Source organism: Neovison vison, chromosome 12 (genome assembly GCF_020171115.1).
Source record: "Neovison vison isolate M4711 chromosome 12, ASM_NN_V1, whole genome shotgun sequence".
NCBI classification, from domain to species: domain Eukaryota; kingdom Metazoa; phylum Chordata; class Mammalia; order Carnivora; family Mustelidae; genus Neogale; species Neogale vison.
In genome coordinates, this window is record NC_058102.1 from 31,106,744 (window position 1) to 31,123,151 (window position 16,408).

Here is a 16,408-nt window from a genome sequence, read left to right on the forward strand (position 1 = left end):
CAGATCCCAATTAAGCTCTCCCATCCCCGTCCCCAAGGCGGGGCGGGGTGAATTCTTTGCTAGGCACCCAGTAAACTCCTCTCGCGAACCGTCTCAGTGTAAAAGGGGGGAGCTCCCAGCTCTCCTCAGCGCGCGTCTGTCCCCGGGCGGTGCCAGGTGAATCCTGGCGGAGCGGGGAGGCCGAGCCGGGACTGGCAGGACCCGGCACGCGGCGCGAGCTGCGGCTGCAGGTTAAGCTTCACCCTCGGCGCCCTCGTGGCTTCCCTGTGGTGCGCGCCCGCGGCGGCCAGGCGAGAGGAAGCGTTTGGCCTGATTCGTTCAACTTCGGGGGCATTGGCCGCGCTCTGGCCGCCCTCCCGGGTCTCCCCCCGCGCCCCTGCAGCGTCTCGCTTCCCCGGGGTTCCGGAAGGGAAGGAGGCGTGTCCGGAGCAGGCGGGAGGGACCGGTATAAAAGTGCTGGCGGCGCGCCGGGCCGGGCTTCACTTGCCGCCTTGCGCCGGGACGAGGAGCGCCGCGGGAAGCACGGGCCGTGGAGAGGGCGCTGCGCTCGGGCTACCCAATGCGTGGACTATCTGCCGCCGCTGCTCGTGCAATATGCTGGAGCTCCAGAACATCTAAACGGAGTCGCCACACCGCTGCCTGGGCTGGATCACAGCGCTGCCTTTCCTTATGAAGAAGACACAAGTGAGTAGGGCGCACCGGGAGCTTGCCGGCTCTCCTAGAAAATCGCTCCCGGAGCCCAGGGAGGGGAGTCGGGGGGAGGCTGGCTCGTCTCCGCACCGGCTGCCGGGGCGTGTGGGGCTGTTCCCGCGGGACGAGCCCAGAGGGTGCGAGGGAGGCGGGCGTGGAGTGCGAGTCGGAGCCGCCCTGGTCGGGTGAGCCCGAGAGACGGAGTGGGAGCGATGAGACGGAGCTGGTGTCAAGTTTGGAGTCGAAGCCGTTAAGTTTGGAGCTGTCAGTCGGGAACCGCAGTTCCTTTGAAAATGGAAGGATCTGCTGCTCTTTGGCCGGAGAGTTATCACGGGAGGGCATTTCTTCGCACGGGAGATATTTTCCCGTGGATCCCGGGAGATTACAAAACAGCTCCCAGAGCACCACGCTCGCTCCCTCTCGAACCCAGGTTTTTGTGCAGCGCCTAGGTTGGTGGGCGCGGGGCTCGTGCGGACTCGGGTGCAGCCGCGGGAGCGGAGCCAACGCGAGCTCCTTAGCAGCGGCGCTCCGCGAGGCGGGGAACCTGCCCGCCAGCCCCGGAAACTTGGCTCTGCGCGGTCTTTGCCAGGCTTGCGGCTCTGGGTGAGTTTCCAGAGAGCCATCGATGGGGTAATACCACCACAGTGCACCCACCTTCTTCCATTACAGAAGAGAGAAAAAAAGTTTGTTGTTGTCGTTTTGTTTTTGCTTTTTAAACAGGCACCTCTAATGATAGTTATTGAGGTAATTCCCAGTGCGGCTAAATTGTGCATTATACATAAACACTGTGAGTAAAGCACCGCCCAGGGGTACAATTAGACTCCCCCCCACCCCCTTGAAGCAACTATCTGGCTTACAGTTTGGAAAGGCCTGCCACGGTACTCCCACCCACAGTTCTTTTCTCCACTGCAGTTCTTACCTCTTCCCACTTCTCCCCTTAGGGATTTATCTGTGTGTCTGCTGCGAATTGGGTAAAGCTGCCCTTTCACCCCCCCCCCCCCAGGAGGATCTATCAGAGACTGCAATTCCGAGGGGTGGAAGTGGTGGGGTAAAAGGAAACTGAGAATTTGTCCAAATCGTCTGTTTAAGATGAAGGTATCCATGTGCTGAAAATGCTTTGCTGAATGAATTACTTTGTATCCTATTTTAAATTGATGTGTGGGCCTGAGAAATGTACACACTCAGAAGGAAGGAGGAAGAATGGAGCCCGATGCACAGGTGTGGAAAGGGCAGGGGAAAGGGAGGTTTGTGCTGTCTGGAGGGCAGCTGCCCGATACCGAGGAGCAGAGCACAGGTTCCTCTGTAAAGCGGATTAGTTTACAGGCAAAGCATTGAACACCACACCCAGGATCACGGCACTGTGCTCTTGAAATGCAAATGTTAGAGACTGGCACCGAAAGAAAAGTTTTAATGTAATTATTTGACTGGTGCAAGCTTTCTGCTTTGCGGAATAATAAGCGCAGGGGACCAATTCCTTGTTCTAGGGCATCTCCTCACATGAATGGTAGTGGTGAGATCCAGTGGAGAAATTGCTATGTTCTAGTTTAGGAGGGCGGGGGGAAGCCTAAACCTTCTTATTTAAACAAGAACACAGGAGCCAGATCAGGTTAATGTCCAACACTCCAAAGGGAGACGATGGACTACATGTCACTTTGAGAGTCAGTAGGATTGATGATCCTTGCACCCTTCCTTTGCAAAACAAATGTGAGCTCTCTAATCTCCTTTCTCGCTTTGATTAAATGGCTGTGTAAATCGGATTACATGGAATAATTCCATTGAAAACTAGAAAGAGGTCGATCTAGCCTGAAACGCAGTGGCGTTAGTGACTCAGTGCTGCCGACCAGGGACATTTGAGACCGCTAAGTATTTTAGAAATGTGACCTGCTCCAACCAAGTTAAAGTGCAAGCCCTTGGGGGATCTTGCTGATGTTAAAGGGTTTGCAGGCAAAGGAGGGCAGTGCCCTTGTTGAATGAAGGCATTCATTGCCTGGGATCTAATGACCTTCAAGGTTTCCTTTAAGGATACTTCTAGCAATTCCACATTCTTGCCACTACAAAGGAAGACACTTGGAAATAGTAGGAAATAAATAAAATCATGGAAATAGGGGAGGGGGATTAGATCCTTCTTCATATTGTTAAATTTCCTAATCTGGAAGTTAGAAAGAAATTTTCTGTGCAATTCTATGTGGGTGGAGGATAGCATAAGGAAATTAGACATTAATAAGTAAGGTCTTTTTTTTTTTTTTTCTACTGCATCTAATGATATCCTTGCCAGGGAGGAATGTCTATTAATGTTCAACAGCTTAAGTAATCATTTATAAATATGGTATCCATACCAGAATTCTATCAAAAGGCAACTGGTTCTGTACATTTCCACTACCCAAGATATAAAATGAGAATTTAATAATAGTAATAATAGTGATAAATTTTAACTTGAATTATAAGCTCTCCAAGAATCCCAGGGACACACAGGCATTCTGGCTTTTCACTTGAGCCCAATAAGTGTGGAAATTCCATCAACAACCACTTGGGGCTTGATAAATGATTCTGTCATTTATTTAGCTTGAGTGATGGACTTCAGTATTTGGAAAAGAATTACACGGGCAATAGTCCTTAGGAGCAATTGTAACAATAAATTGAATCATGAACCTACAGAAACGAATGTGCTTTGCATTCTTCAGATTTCTGCTTGTATTTTATTCATATTGTGTGGTTTTACATCTTCAGAAGAGAATTGTGGCTCTGGCTTAGAAGGAACATCTATTTCAATGTGTAATTGTTTTTTCAATGTAATGCTCTGATGTACTGGTATATTAAATAACAATTGTGCAGTTTATTTGGCAAGACTGGTTAGAAAGGAGCTGTCAGTTTAATGGGCCCGGAGCCATGTTTATCAATGTTGTACTTATATTTTAGTTTTGAGATGGTTTGTGAGAGTTTTCATGACTGCTGTCAGTTTTAGAAATACCAAGACAGGAAAAATTCATCTTGCAAACAGTGTAGAAAGGCCATTTTAGGCACACATTAGTTCTCAGAAAAGAAACAAATAGAATGCTTTTTGTTATTCCAAAGAAAATACCCTCTTTTGTCTTTATGAAATTTGTCATCTGCGTGATGATGCAAGTTTTAGAAAAAATTAACATTTACGAAAAGAGCATTTCTAAATTTTGTCCTTAAAGTCACTCGATTTGGAATGCGTGCTTTGAATTATTCTAATTTATATACTTCTAATTGATACATTCTGCCAAGACTTTAAAAGTCAAGTGCTAAGTCAATTACATTTAATAGAAAACAAGGAAAGTAACCATATGGAAATCTGAGAGCCTGAGCCAAACAAATTAAAATTGCTAAATTTTTTTATTTATGTCTAACTACCGATTTGAAGATAGCAATTGGGAGTCACATTTTTTCCTTTAATGATAAGTGACTGAAATTCCTCCATCACCATAAATAACATAAAAAAAATTAAAAAAATAAAAAAAGCTCTGCCCAAATAGTTAGTCAGAATATTGAAGGAAAGTTTCTTGCATGGTCCATTGAACCCCACTGCGTGGGCCTTCCCCATCCATGTCTAGGGAGTACCTAAGCTATTAAGGAGAGATCGTGGGCTCTTGCTTTTGAGGACTTAAATTCTAATATCTGTTTTACCACTGGTAAGACAAATGACCCTCAGGCAAATGGTTAAACTTCTTAGGATTTCCAGGTTATAATCTATATGATGATTATCAACTAGTTATAAAGATTCTTCTCATATGATGATTGTAAAGGATTAAACAAAATTTTTTATTGGTCTTTATCCCAGCACAGTTCCTTGCTATAGTACAATCAATTTATTGTCCCTGAGAAGAAAATCTCCTTGCCAGCAATTTATAAGCCAGAGAAAAACTGACTGTTGCATCTAAATGATGCTGAACCAGCAAAACAGAGAGGCCAAGTTTTTATAAATCTGGATCTATGGATTCAGTGCCTCCCATTATAGGTTGTTATCTGTTTATAGACTGTAATTAACACACATCAAACCAGGACTGTGTGAAAACAAAGGCACTATGTAGCATGAGCCATGTTAAATCCTTTAAAGTTTTTCTTTAAAGGTAAAACAGTAAGAGCTTTAGAATTGAAAATAAAGATAGGAACTGGAAGTATTATTACCATATCTGATTCACTTCCATATTTCTACATTCTTGTGAAGTTGCCCTGGTGTGATTCTGTTTATTGTGGACTAAAGGTACTTGCTTTTCTGAGGGAGGCCACACATTCGTTTCTGCAGGGTATCTTTACCAGGCAACATGCAGTGCCTTTTTTTTTTTTTCTTCATTATGCAAGTTTGTGAGCTTTTTTTTTTTTTTTCCTTGATTACCTTAATGTTCCCTTTTATAAATTAGGGTGTAAAGCATTTGGATATGAATCTGAGGAATGATACTTTATCTTTGTTTTCCAGTACATGAATCACAAGCGGCTGCAAGAGACTCTTTTTTTGGTGTTAGTCACCTGTGTAGTCAGAACAGTTTATAAAACAAATTGAGGGAACGCCAGGATGCTTTTATAATCTACACTGTTTCCAGAGTTATTTTGTATAGACTTTGTCTCATAGAAACCATTGACTGTAGCTTATTAGTTTATAGATGCAGCAAGATGTTTTTACCTTTTCACTTAAGTAAGTGTATACTAAAAACTGTTTACAAGTGTTAGGAGTTTGAGAAAATTATCATTATTTCATCTTTACCTATTTCCTTCTGTCCAGAAAAAAAAGAAGTTGGGCAGAGGTGACTGATTTTCTTATAATTAGGCCTCATGGTTCTTTTTTTAAAATCACAATGTATGTCATCTAAAGAAAGACTGTTCTTTATGTAGCTCTCTTTCTCTTTTGGCTACATTTTACTATTTTTCTAGGTTGCCACATTGACTTGGATGTTGTTAGGGGATGGAGTTCTTTTGCTAGCCCAGATACTCAGTTGTATGACTTTGGGAAGGCATTTTTTTTTTTAATATTTTATTTATTTATTTGACAGACAGAGATCACAAGATCACAAGTAGGCAGAGAGGCAGGCAGAGAGAGAAGAGGAAGCAGGCTCCCTGCTGAGCAGAGAGCCCGATGCGGGGCTTGATCCCAGGACCCTGGGATCATGACCTGAGCAGAAGGCAGAGGCTTTAACCCACTGAGCCACCCAGGCGCCCTGGGAAGGCATTTTAATCTCTTCCCACCTTGGTTTCCTCAACTGTAAAGTGAGAAAGAAGGTGGGAGTAGGTGATTTCTAAGTGCCTTTCAGTTCTAAAGTTTTTGATTTCTGAGATTCTAGTAAAATAGAGTTTTGAACCACATGGCATTTAAGCTTCCTTTGGTTTGGAGAATAATGTAGCCATTGCTTTGGTGTGAATACAAATTATAACCATTGTTTTACGATTATGAACCAGCCAATGGGGAGAAGTGAAAGATTTAAGTGTAAGATGTTGTACTTTGGGCCCTTCTGTCTTCTACTTGATAATTCTCTATAATAAGAATGCTATTTATAATTCCTATTTTAGCCATATCGATAGTTGAAGAGGATCTTTCTTCTTAATCTTTAAATTCTCCAGGGGAGGAAGAACCCTAAGGCAAGGTCAGCCAGCCAGAGGAGGTAAGCTTACAAAAGGTCATGAATGCTTCCCAGTATTTGCTCCTCTTTGCTGCCCTTGCAGTCTCCACTCCCTAGTGGAAAATGGAGAGAATCTGGTCATGCAGTAGAGGTATTAGTGGGCAGAATCAGAAGAATGGGTCCTGTGTGCGGCTCTGACTTCAGTGCCCATCACTGAGTCTTAGTAGGCTTGGGCAAGTCTTGGGCAAGTCATGGGCAAGTTATAGGCAAGTCTCTGAGTGGTAGTATTACCTGTGAATTGCACCCTAGAGTTAATCCTGAGAAGATCGTGAAGAGAAGGGTGTGTAGCTGGACACAGAGAAGCTGAAAGAGGGAACAGCCCTTTTGCTTCAGGGAAAAGATAGTTCCTGTGGATGACCCTTGGCTGAGTCTTTCCTTGCCCTGGCTTTTTGCAGATCTCATACAGTCTCTGGAACACCTCTTGCTTGCCTTCTTTCCTTAGCTTCTCTCTAAAACTGACGTTAGCTCAGGGTTGGGGCAAGCCTGGTAGCCAGCACTAGGTTTTCCTTAGTGATCAGAAGCCACGACAGTCCTTTTCTTGTTGGCAGGAGAATATCAGAAGATCAGGTGGACCTCTCTTCCAGACAGGGGACCATGGATTTCTCAGAAAATACAGTCATGACAATGATGCCAGTGCTCGTCTCCTCTAAATGCCCTCAGTCAAGTGAACTACCTATTGAAACAAACAAAAGGCAGGGATGCAGACAGTTAAGCAAGTAACAGTAGCTATAGACCAGCTCCTAGGATGCAGGAATTCAGCCCCTGACTTTGCAGGTGTAAGTGTTGCCTTGGGGCTTTGAGTGCTGCCCATTAGAATGTGGTCTTCATGGGGGCCCTTAGGGTTTCTTTTCTTTGTTCCTGGTGCACAGACAGCAGCTCAAAAATCCAACAGTCACCTTGCAAAGGATGCCTTTCTCTCATGGGAAAGGGCGTAAAAGGCAAGCAAAAGTGCAAACCCACTGCCCCTGCTCACTTGAAAAAGTAAGCCACAGTCTCCATCACCTTTACAGAAAGGGCGTCTGCACTGCGTAATGTGCCTCCCCCTGCGGATTTGGGAGGAAAGAGCACAGCCCAGAGGGGGCCATTGTGTTTGTCTTGTATAAACACACACTCTGTCACCCTTTCAGGAGCAAAAGTTCATCTTCTGAACAAAAAGCCTCGTGGGTGCTGAGAACTTTTGCCTCTTTTTTACCTTGACGTAAAATCTCTGAAGCCAATAACCTTTCCATTTAAGTGCCTTGACTAAACTCCAGTATGCAAACGCCTCTTGTAATTGGTTTCTTTCTTCTAACGGAAGGTTTGAATGGTGTCCTAACCAGCTCACTTATTGCAATGACAACTAAATGGTGGCTATTTACTGTGAGGTTCTCTCTTATGCTGAGTTTTCCACCACCTCCATGGGGTCCCTTTCTCAATGCCCTCCTAAGCAACTGTGTTGTGAAAGCACACAGATTCCTTGATTTCCAAGAAGAGTGTTGCTGAGAAAGTGGTTGTGTTAGAGATGCCTTGCCTTCCTCCTGGGATGTGTTGTCCATATGGATGGCTATCAAAATTTATATTCACTGCAGACGTTCGGATGAGGGCAGAGGGAAGAAGGGTGGCGAGGTTTCATATAAAATGATTTTCTAATGTGATCTCGAAAACCCAAGGATTGCAAAACAAGCCTTGGCAGTCACACATCATTATTTATGGTTCTGTGTCAACCTACAATTTAATGCTTCTGAAGCCGTCAACACATTAGGGATTTAGGTTTTTGATGGTCAACTAAAACTTCCTGTGATTGCTTTAGTTTGGATCTGGTGATTTTAGAAAACTACTCTGTTTATCTGGCCCTGCCCAGGCATTTCTGATGTGTTCCATTAAGTAGAGGATGGACCAACACATGTTATTTGACTGCTTGTTAGAAAGATAAATTATCACAGTAGAGGGGAGTGGTTGGTGCTTTCTGCCTCCAGGTGGTCCAAAATGGGCACTGAAATGCAGGAATAAAAAGGAGGTAGAAAACATTCATGAAAATTGAAAAGCAGGTTATTAGCATAGTGTTTTTAATATTAGATTAAATAAATTCTATGTAGAAAAGCAAAGGGCTACAAAATAGGGTTCCTATAATTCTTGTTTTTGTATCAATTGTAATAGTTTTTTTATTATTGTCAAAATTTTTCATTTTTTAACCCTTGTCCGGGAAAATATTTTTAAGATTCTAGTACATATTTGTTTATGATGTTCTTTGACCATAGTATTATGTCTTAACAATATTCAGAAAATAGTAGACTTCCTCCAACTATTTGAAACCTGGATCTTTTTACTCCTAAACAATTCAATACACTTTAAAATCCCAAACTGATTTGACCATTATTTTAATTCTGTAGAAACATCACACACAAATGATTCAGCTTGAAGAAAGGAAATTTGTTATAGTTATGTGTCCAGTGTTTGACATTTAAATATGTGGCTGTTTTAAAGAGTGTCCATCACTGTTTTATAAAATCAAATCACCCTGATGCTACATGCCAAAATGGCACTTAGTAGAAAGCTGTTCCAAGATTGATTAATTCATAGAACTTTTCTTCTGGGAGGTAGGTACTGTTTTTTCACAGATGAGGAAACTGAGATAAGGTTTTTCCTCTGCCAACTCCAAGTGGCTATTGCCAAGACTAGCAACCAAAGAGATTTAGCTGGCTCAACCCCAGTGTATCCATGAGGCTTATTCAGTACCTCAGAGATATACATTCTGGGGTGTCTGGGTGGCTCATTGGGTTAAGTCTCTGCCTTTGGCTCAGGTCGTGGTCTTAGGGTCCTGGGATCGAGTCCCGCATTGGGCTCTCTGCTCAGCGGGGAGCCTGCTTCCCCTCCTCTCCCCCCGCCCCCACTCTCTGCCTGCCTCTCTGCCTCCTGGCAATCTCTCTCTCTCTGTCAAATAAATAAATAAAATCTTAAAAAAAAAAAAAAAGATACACATTCTGTTTATAGGAACATTGAATCAAAAGAGAAAAGTGATTCAAGTAGTAAAACAGCTGCCAGTGATATTAATTTAGACAACAAAAATTTCATGATTCTAGTTGCCTAGCAGAGTGGCTTATCCTAGATGCTTAATAAATACATGTTGAATGTTGTGGAATGACTGGATACTGGATTCAGGTTGTTAGGGGCTGATATATTTTTAAGAACCTTTGTTGTTGTTGTTAAAACAGAAAGCAAATTTTAACTACCATATAGAAAACATGTCCATTATACAAACATGTGTTTGGTTGGTGATTGGAGGGGCTAGTTGGTTCACCATTCACAGCATTAATATTCAGTGAATATGCAATGTCATTTACTAACCAAAATGGGAGACCATGCAAGAAAATAGAAAACAGTGGATTGGGTTCTAGATCCAATATATTATTGGTTCTGCCACTTACTAGCTCTATATGACTTGTAGTAAGTATTTCTCTCTGCACTTTACTTTCCTGATTTTTCAAATAGGTGTGGAAATAACTACTTATTGTAGTATTGATGTGATGACTAAGTAGGATAGTGCCTAATAGCACAGTGATTTCCACTTAGTAGATAATCATTTCATTCTCTGCTAGAATAATCCTGGAGTGTTACAGCAAATCCTGTAAATCCAGCAAATGCTGTAGAAATTATTTCATTATTAGCCATACCTGGCTTTGGCTATAAGACTTGTGTTCTGAACAAATGAATTAAAGTAATCCCTAGAGATTGATGGCTTAACTGTCTTGTTTATGTATTATCTACTTTTTTTTTTTAAGATTTTTATTTATTCAGTTGACAGACAGAGATCACAAGTAGGCAGAGAGGCAGGCAGAGAGAGAGAGGGGGAAGGAGACTCCCCGCCAAGCAGAGAGCCCGATGTGGAGCTCAATCCCAGGACCCTGAGATCATGACCTGAGCTGAAGGCAGAGGCTTAACCCATTGAGCCACCCAGGCGCCCCTCTACTTTTTTTTCTTTTTAACACTCATAAGCACTCAGAAAATTCAACAAAATTTTCCCCCAATTTGATCTCCTTTACCTTTCTTCTCTTCCTGAGAAAGGAGACAGTTATACAAAATAGGCCAAAGGACAAGCTGCTTTCTAAGAGAAAGAATAGCTTATTGAGTAAGGAAGTGATAGGACTAGTTAGTAAGTTAGTATCCGGCTGCTCAGCACGGATGCGGCGCCGTGCCACACACTGCCCAGGTAGGTCTCGTCTGATTCTAGTTAAAAAAAAAATTAAAAAAAAAAAAAAAGAAGAAGAAGAGAGAAAGAAAGTGTTAAGAGAGAGATGTTGATTTTTTTTTTACACAAATAAGGAAACTAAAATTCAGAGAGATTAAGAAAATTTGCCCAAGATTAAAAGAAAAAAATGCAAGTAAGTGGAAGAGTTTGGTTTTCAAACCAAGCCTGCCTAATTCTAACGACTAGATTCCTGCTAACGACTGCAGTAGAATGCACCCATCTTTCAGTATAAACGTACGTAGCCATGCTATCTGAAAGGCTTGCACTTGTGTGTGTGTGTGTGTGTGTGTGTGTGTGTGTGTGTGTATGATGTCCTTTAATCTTACATGGGCAAGACTGAGAGCAGGCCAAGCTGAGTTTCCCCATGAGGGACGGGACCGGTGCTTCTGACCACCAGCACCACCTCAGCACCACCCAGGAGCGTAAATTGTTGTGCTGAGTAACGAGACCCCCACAAGTTAGGGAGCCTGGGCTTGGTCACCAGCCTCTTCCACTCCTGTCTCCTTAGCCATAAAATGCATGCCTCATCTGTTGTGAGGGAGGCCCCTTAGAAACTCTAAAAATGCCTTTTACTTTATGGAATTCAGAATTACTGCCAAATCCTTGGTGTCTTTCAAAGAAAACGATATGGTTCTTGGCAGAGGGCAGATTTTAAAATATTTCTAAATTGTGTTTCAAAAAAACTTCTTGGGGGAAAAATAATGCATCAGGGATTACTGTAATCAATTTGCTCTGACCTTCTTTCATGCTATTTTTGAAGACAATTTTAAGTGGCTGCAATCGTATTAGAAAACTATTTAATAATAATGTCCTTATGCTTATGTCTGGCTTTTAAAACTACCAGCCATTTAAGCTGTGACCTTTGCTTTGTGATTCCGTGTCCGTTCAGTTCAAGTGCATGAATGGTAAAAATAATTTTTTATGTTGATGTTTTGATTGTTTAAACAAATGCCTGTCAGAGTACTTTTATAAGCGGTATCACTGGGTAACTTGACAATACTTTACTGGAAATGAAAGCGTTAGCTAGAAGGAACCATTTGAGAGCAGGTGAAGGAGACAATAGAACAGCAGTGTGATGAACCAAAAAGACATCAGTTAGGGATGCCTGGGTGGCTCAGTTGGTTGGGCGGCTGCCTTCGGCTCAGGTCATGATCCTAATGTCCTGGGATCAAGTCCCACATCAGGCTCCTTGCTCAGAGGGGAGCCTGCTTCTCCCTCTGCCTCTGCCTGCCACTCTGTCTGCCTGTGCTCTCTCTCTCTCTCTGACAAATAAATAAATAAAATCTTAAAAAAAAAAGACATCAGTTAGCGGACCTGCTTTGGTTGGCTAAGCTGGTTACCCTTAGCCCCAGTTTCCCCATCTGCCGAACAGGGAGACCAATATAGTACCTTTCTCAAAAGTGGTTAGCCGTAAATGAAAAAATCCACAAAAAGCCCTTAGTCCAGTGCTTGGCACATTGGAAATACTAAATAAAATGTTTGCTGTTATCATGAGCATTAAACAAATGGTAAGTTTATCAATATCCATGACTTTTCTTAATTGCAAGGTCTCCACTGTCCTCATGAAAGGGAAAGTTGAAGCCATTCATCCAGACAAGTCAGGCTTCAGATTCACTTTAGTCCTGAATAATTTGATTGTTTTCATTCCCTACTTTAACAAAAATTGAAAAAGAGCTAAATGTGCATAATTGTAATCGCAAGATAATTTACCAAGGAGCAGAGTTACTTCTTCCTATCATGTGCCCAAGGTCACAGAGCTAATACAAGGTAGAGCTGTTTTATGAACCAGGTGGTCTGAAACCAGAATCTACATTCCTAAACTATGTACTACACCTGGAACTGGAGGGACAGAACATGAGTCCTTTCCATGAACTGGTGAGTGATTTCCTAATTTCCCTATCTGGGAGAAGTCATTTTCAGCATCAGCAGAAATATAGCCCTTTGTCAAAGGAGAATGGAAAGAATGCTTGTGTCTGAGCTCCAGGGCTCTCCTTCTGGCTTTTGACTCTAGCTTGCAGGGGGATCTTAGGCAAATTATTCAGCTTGGCTTCACGTTTTCTTACCCAGAATTTCCTCTTTGTAAAATAATAATTCTTAGCACCTTTCCTTCCTTCCTGCCTTTCCTCCGTTTTCCTTTCTCCAACCCCTATCCTTTCCTTGTGTTCCCCCTACCTCACTTTTTAAACTTGGAAACAGTATGTTGTGTACCTGCTTTGTGATTGTCACTCGCAGAATCACACTACTATAAATAATTTCCACTCTTAACACATTTTCTTACTGTATTGTTAAGCACAAAACTATGTTTGTGCAAAAGTGCTTGACTCATTGGCCTCAAAGACACCTGAAGGAACTCGACTTTGTAGTTAGAAGGAAGCCCAAGTCCTAGTTCTGTTATTCACCAAGACTGTGTGCATGTTATGAACATTCTTTCTCTAGGCCTTGATGTTCTTATATGTATAATGGGGTAATAACGGTAATAGTATGCAGTTGAAAAAGTACAAAGATTAAATGAGATAATAGATGGAAGTTGGTTGACCCAGAACCAATGTTTCATAGGTGGTATCTATAATCTTTCCGGGTGTATTTTACCAGCAAAAGATCAGTATACACCAGACTATGTACTGTTTCAGTGTGTTCCCTTTGTGTGGTGGCTATAATAATTTTCAAAATCTGTTGTCATGGAAAAACAAATTATTATGGGTGATTATGGGAAATAGGATTGTGTAATAGTAAATTGAGGTTAGTAAGGGCTCTGGATCAGGGAGGATCACCATCCTCCAACGTAACTAAGGATGCTGACTGACATAGGGCTTGACTCCCTCACAAGCTTGTGTCTGAGAGAGAGGTAATTACTAGAGTAGTGCTCTGTAGACTGTGCTGTTCTACTCGGGGGCCTAGGGTCATATTATTACTCTAAGCCTTGAGTGATTAAAAAATTCAAACTTGGGGCGCCTGGGTGGCTCAGTGGGTTAAGCCGCTGCCTTCGGCTCAGGTCATGATCTCAGGGTCCTGGGATCGAGTCCCACATTGGGCTCTCTGCTCAGCAGGGAGCCTGCTTCCTCCTCTCTCTCTGTCTGCCTGCCTCTCTGCCTACTTGTGATCTCTCTCTGTCAAATAAATAAATAAATAAAATCTTTAAAAAAAAAAAAAATTCAAACTTTCCAAATCCTTAAAAGCTTTGTGTGTATTAATGTCTTCCAGAATAAGCCTGAAGCAACTTGGTAGCATGTGTTGATAGCTTTGGAGACTTCTGGATCTGGAGTCACCTTTTCAGATTGGATGACTTTGATTCACTTAATTCTTGGAGTATTCAGATTTTCTCATTTGTAAAATAAAACTTATAATAGTGACTAATTCCTCGGACAATTGTGAAGATTAAATGAGCCAGTACATGCAAAGGGCTAGTACCATACCAAATACCTGGGAAAATGCTGGTTGCTTTCAGGCAAAATGCATTTTTGCATTCAAAACCTTTTTTGGGGGGGGGTGTGCATGGGTCAAATTTATTTATTTATTTATTTTTATTTTTTTTGAAGATTTATTTTAAAGATTTATTTATTTATTATTACAGAGATCACAAGTAGGCAGAAAGGCGGTGGGGGCGGGGGGTGGGGGTTGGTGAAGCAGGCTCCCTGCTGAGCAGAGAGCTTTATATGGGGATGGATCCCAGGGCCCTGAGATCATGACCTGAGCAGGAGGCAGAGGCTTCACTCATTCAGCCACCCAGGTGCGCAGCATGTGTTGAATTTAATACGTGTGTCAGAATCAAGAGTTTGGGAGTGTTTTCAGGGTGAATTCAAGTTTTATTTTCTTGTAGGTAATTGTGTTTCAAGAGTAAGGCCTGGATTGTCCAGGTTAATCCCCAAGTAAGCTTTGTGTCAATCAAGACAGGTGCAAGTTACTTTTATCAGTCCATTACTTCAGGTAAACAAGCATTACATTCTTTGACAGAACATGAAACTATTATGTTCCCTTTTGATAAAGCGCTGACTTGTTCAAAGCACTTATGAAAGACTGAAAACAGCTCCTGTTTTCTAACACTGTATAATCTTGAGGTCATTTCTAGAGGTTTCTTGACTGAATCTTTGATCATCACTACCTCTGTGATTAAATTACCAAAGTAGAAATGTGTGAAGTAATTTTGGGTTCAGTTCAGAGTAGACCTAACACAAAAACTTGAAACAAGACTGTGAAACCAAGGAGAAAATTTTCTTTTACATGCTAACATATATATATATATATATATATATATATATATATATTTTTTTTTAAAGTCCATTCATTTCAAACTCAAAGGAGAATGGGATGGAAACACTGACATTATACTATTTTTTAAGTGACTGAGGAGGAGAGCTGGAGTACAAGGAAGCTTACTAGTTTTGCATCTTTCTGTGAAAATCTGTGTCCTGGCATTTGAGGGGTTCTGCAGGAACATCAGAACAAGAATTTGCTAACTCTGAAGATCATGTCTTGACTTCAACCATGTGGCGTTGGTATTTTAGTCCTTCCTTCCAGGGGTGCCCATTTCATTATCCAACAAAACAAATAGTGATTTCTGTTGTTTCAAAAGTCCTAATGTTCATCATCTAGAGTGATTAGAGGAAGTCTCACTATGTAACTTCTCTGGTTAAAGCCCTCTCCTGATTTTTCATTATGAGCAGTATAAAGTCCAAACCCTCAACATTCTATACAGGGTTTTCTGATTTGATTGTTGGTTATTTCCAGTACTTTGAGTAGTACATTTTATTATAGTGTCATCGAACAACGTACAGTGGTACCGGGATGCACCCTGTACTACAGGATGCAGTACCACAGACTGTACTTGGCCTTGAAGGCCCTGTTGGGCCCTTCTTCGTCCATCTTCCAATTGTCCAGCTCTTCTCAAAGCCCTCTGTGATGATTGTTTGCTCTTATTCTTCACTTCCACTTCCCTTGTGTTTAGCGATCTGACCTTGTACTTTCATAGCATTAAAAAAAAAAAATGGGGGTGCCCATGTGGCTCAGTTGGTTGAACATCCCAACTCTTGATTTCAGCTCAGGTCAGGATCTCAGGGTTACGAGATCGAACCCTGTGTTCTGCTCTAAGCATAGCAGGGAGTCTGCTTAAAATTCTTTCTCTTCCTCTCCCCTTGCCCTACCCTTCAACTCTTTGCTTTTTCTCTCTAAAGAAATACATAAAAAAAAAAAAAAATCATACTGGGAGGCTGGGTGGCTCAGTTGGTTAAGATCCAGGATCTCAGGGTCCTGGATTGAGCCCCATTTTGGGCTTCCTGCTCAATGGGGTGTCCATTTCTCCCTTTGCCCCCTCCAATGCTCTCTCTCCCTCTCTCTGTGTCTCAAAGAAATGAACAATCGTTAAAAAAAAAATCATATAGTGTAAAAACACTGTACTGAAATTATCTTCTTACTCACCTGTCTACCAAGATAAATTGCCTCATATTGGTGTCTCCTGTTAGTAGCTCAGCACCAAAATCTTGGCAAAGATTTTCTGAACCAAACTATGATCAGATGTTGCATTCTGAATACCTACCAGTACTCTAAGAGTGGATCTGGGTACTTAACCATCTTTATGCCTACTGATCTCAGTTGATGTGTGACCTCAGTTCATGTGTGACCTCAGCTGATATAAGGGAGAGTGATTTGGAAGGTAGGAAGAAATTTAGAACATTACTGTTATGCCTTGATGTCAGTAAGAAATGCATATAACCTTTCCTGCAGCACTGGCCCACACAAACATACATTGTTCAAACATAATTCTGTTTGGAGAGAGAAACGGGCCACTTAGGCTTGTAGAAGAGCATGGAGACCATGGATTTTTAAAACGGTGGGGGAAGAAAAGGTGGGCAAGTTGCTGGCCATC

The 16,408-nt window shown here is 42.1% G+C and overlaps 1 protein-coding gene across 2 annotated transcripts in view; it reads left to right on the top strand.

The window, feature by feature from the left end:
- Positions 1-508: 508 nt before the first annotated feature.
- Positions 509-16,408, top strand: part of KITLG (KIT ligand) — an 85,773-nt gene continuing 69,873 nt past the window's right edge. For both annotated transcript variants that reach the window (XM_044229180.1, XM_044229181.1), the window contains exon 1: positions 509-684. In XM_044229180.1, the coding sequence (XP_044085115.1) occupies positions 670-684 (15 nt within the window). In that variant the 5' untranslated portion in view covers positions 509-669. The remainder of the gene's footprint in view (positions 685-16,408) is intronic.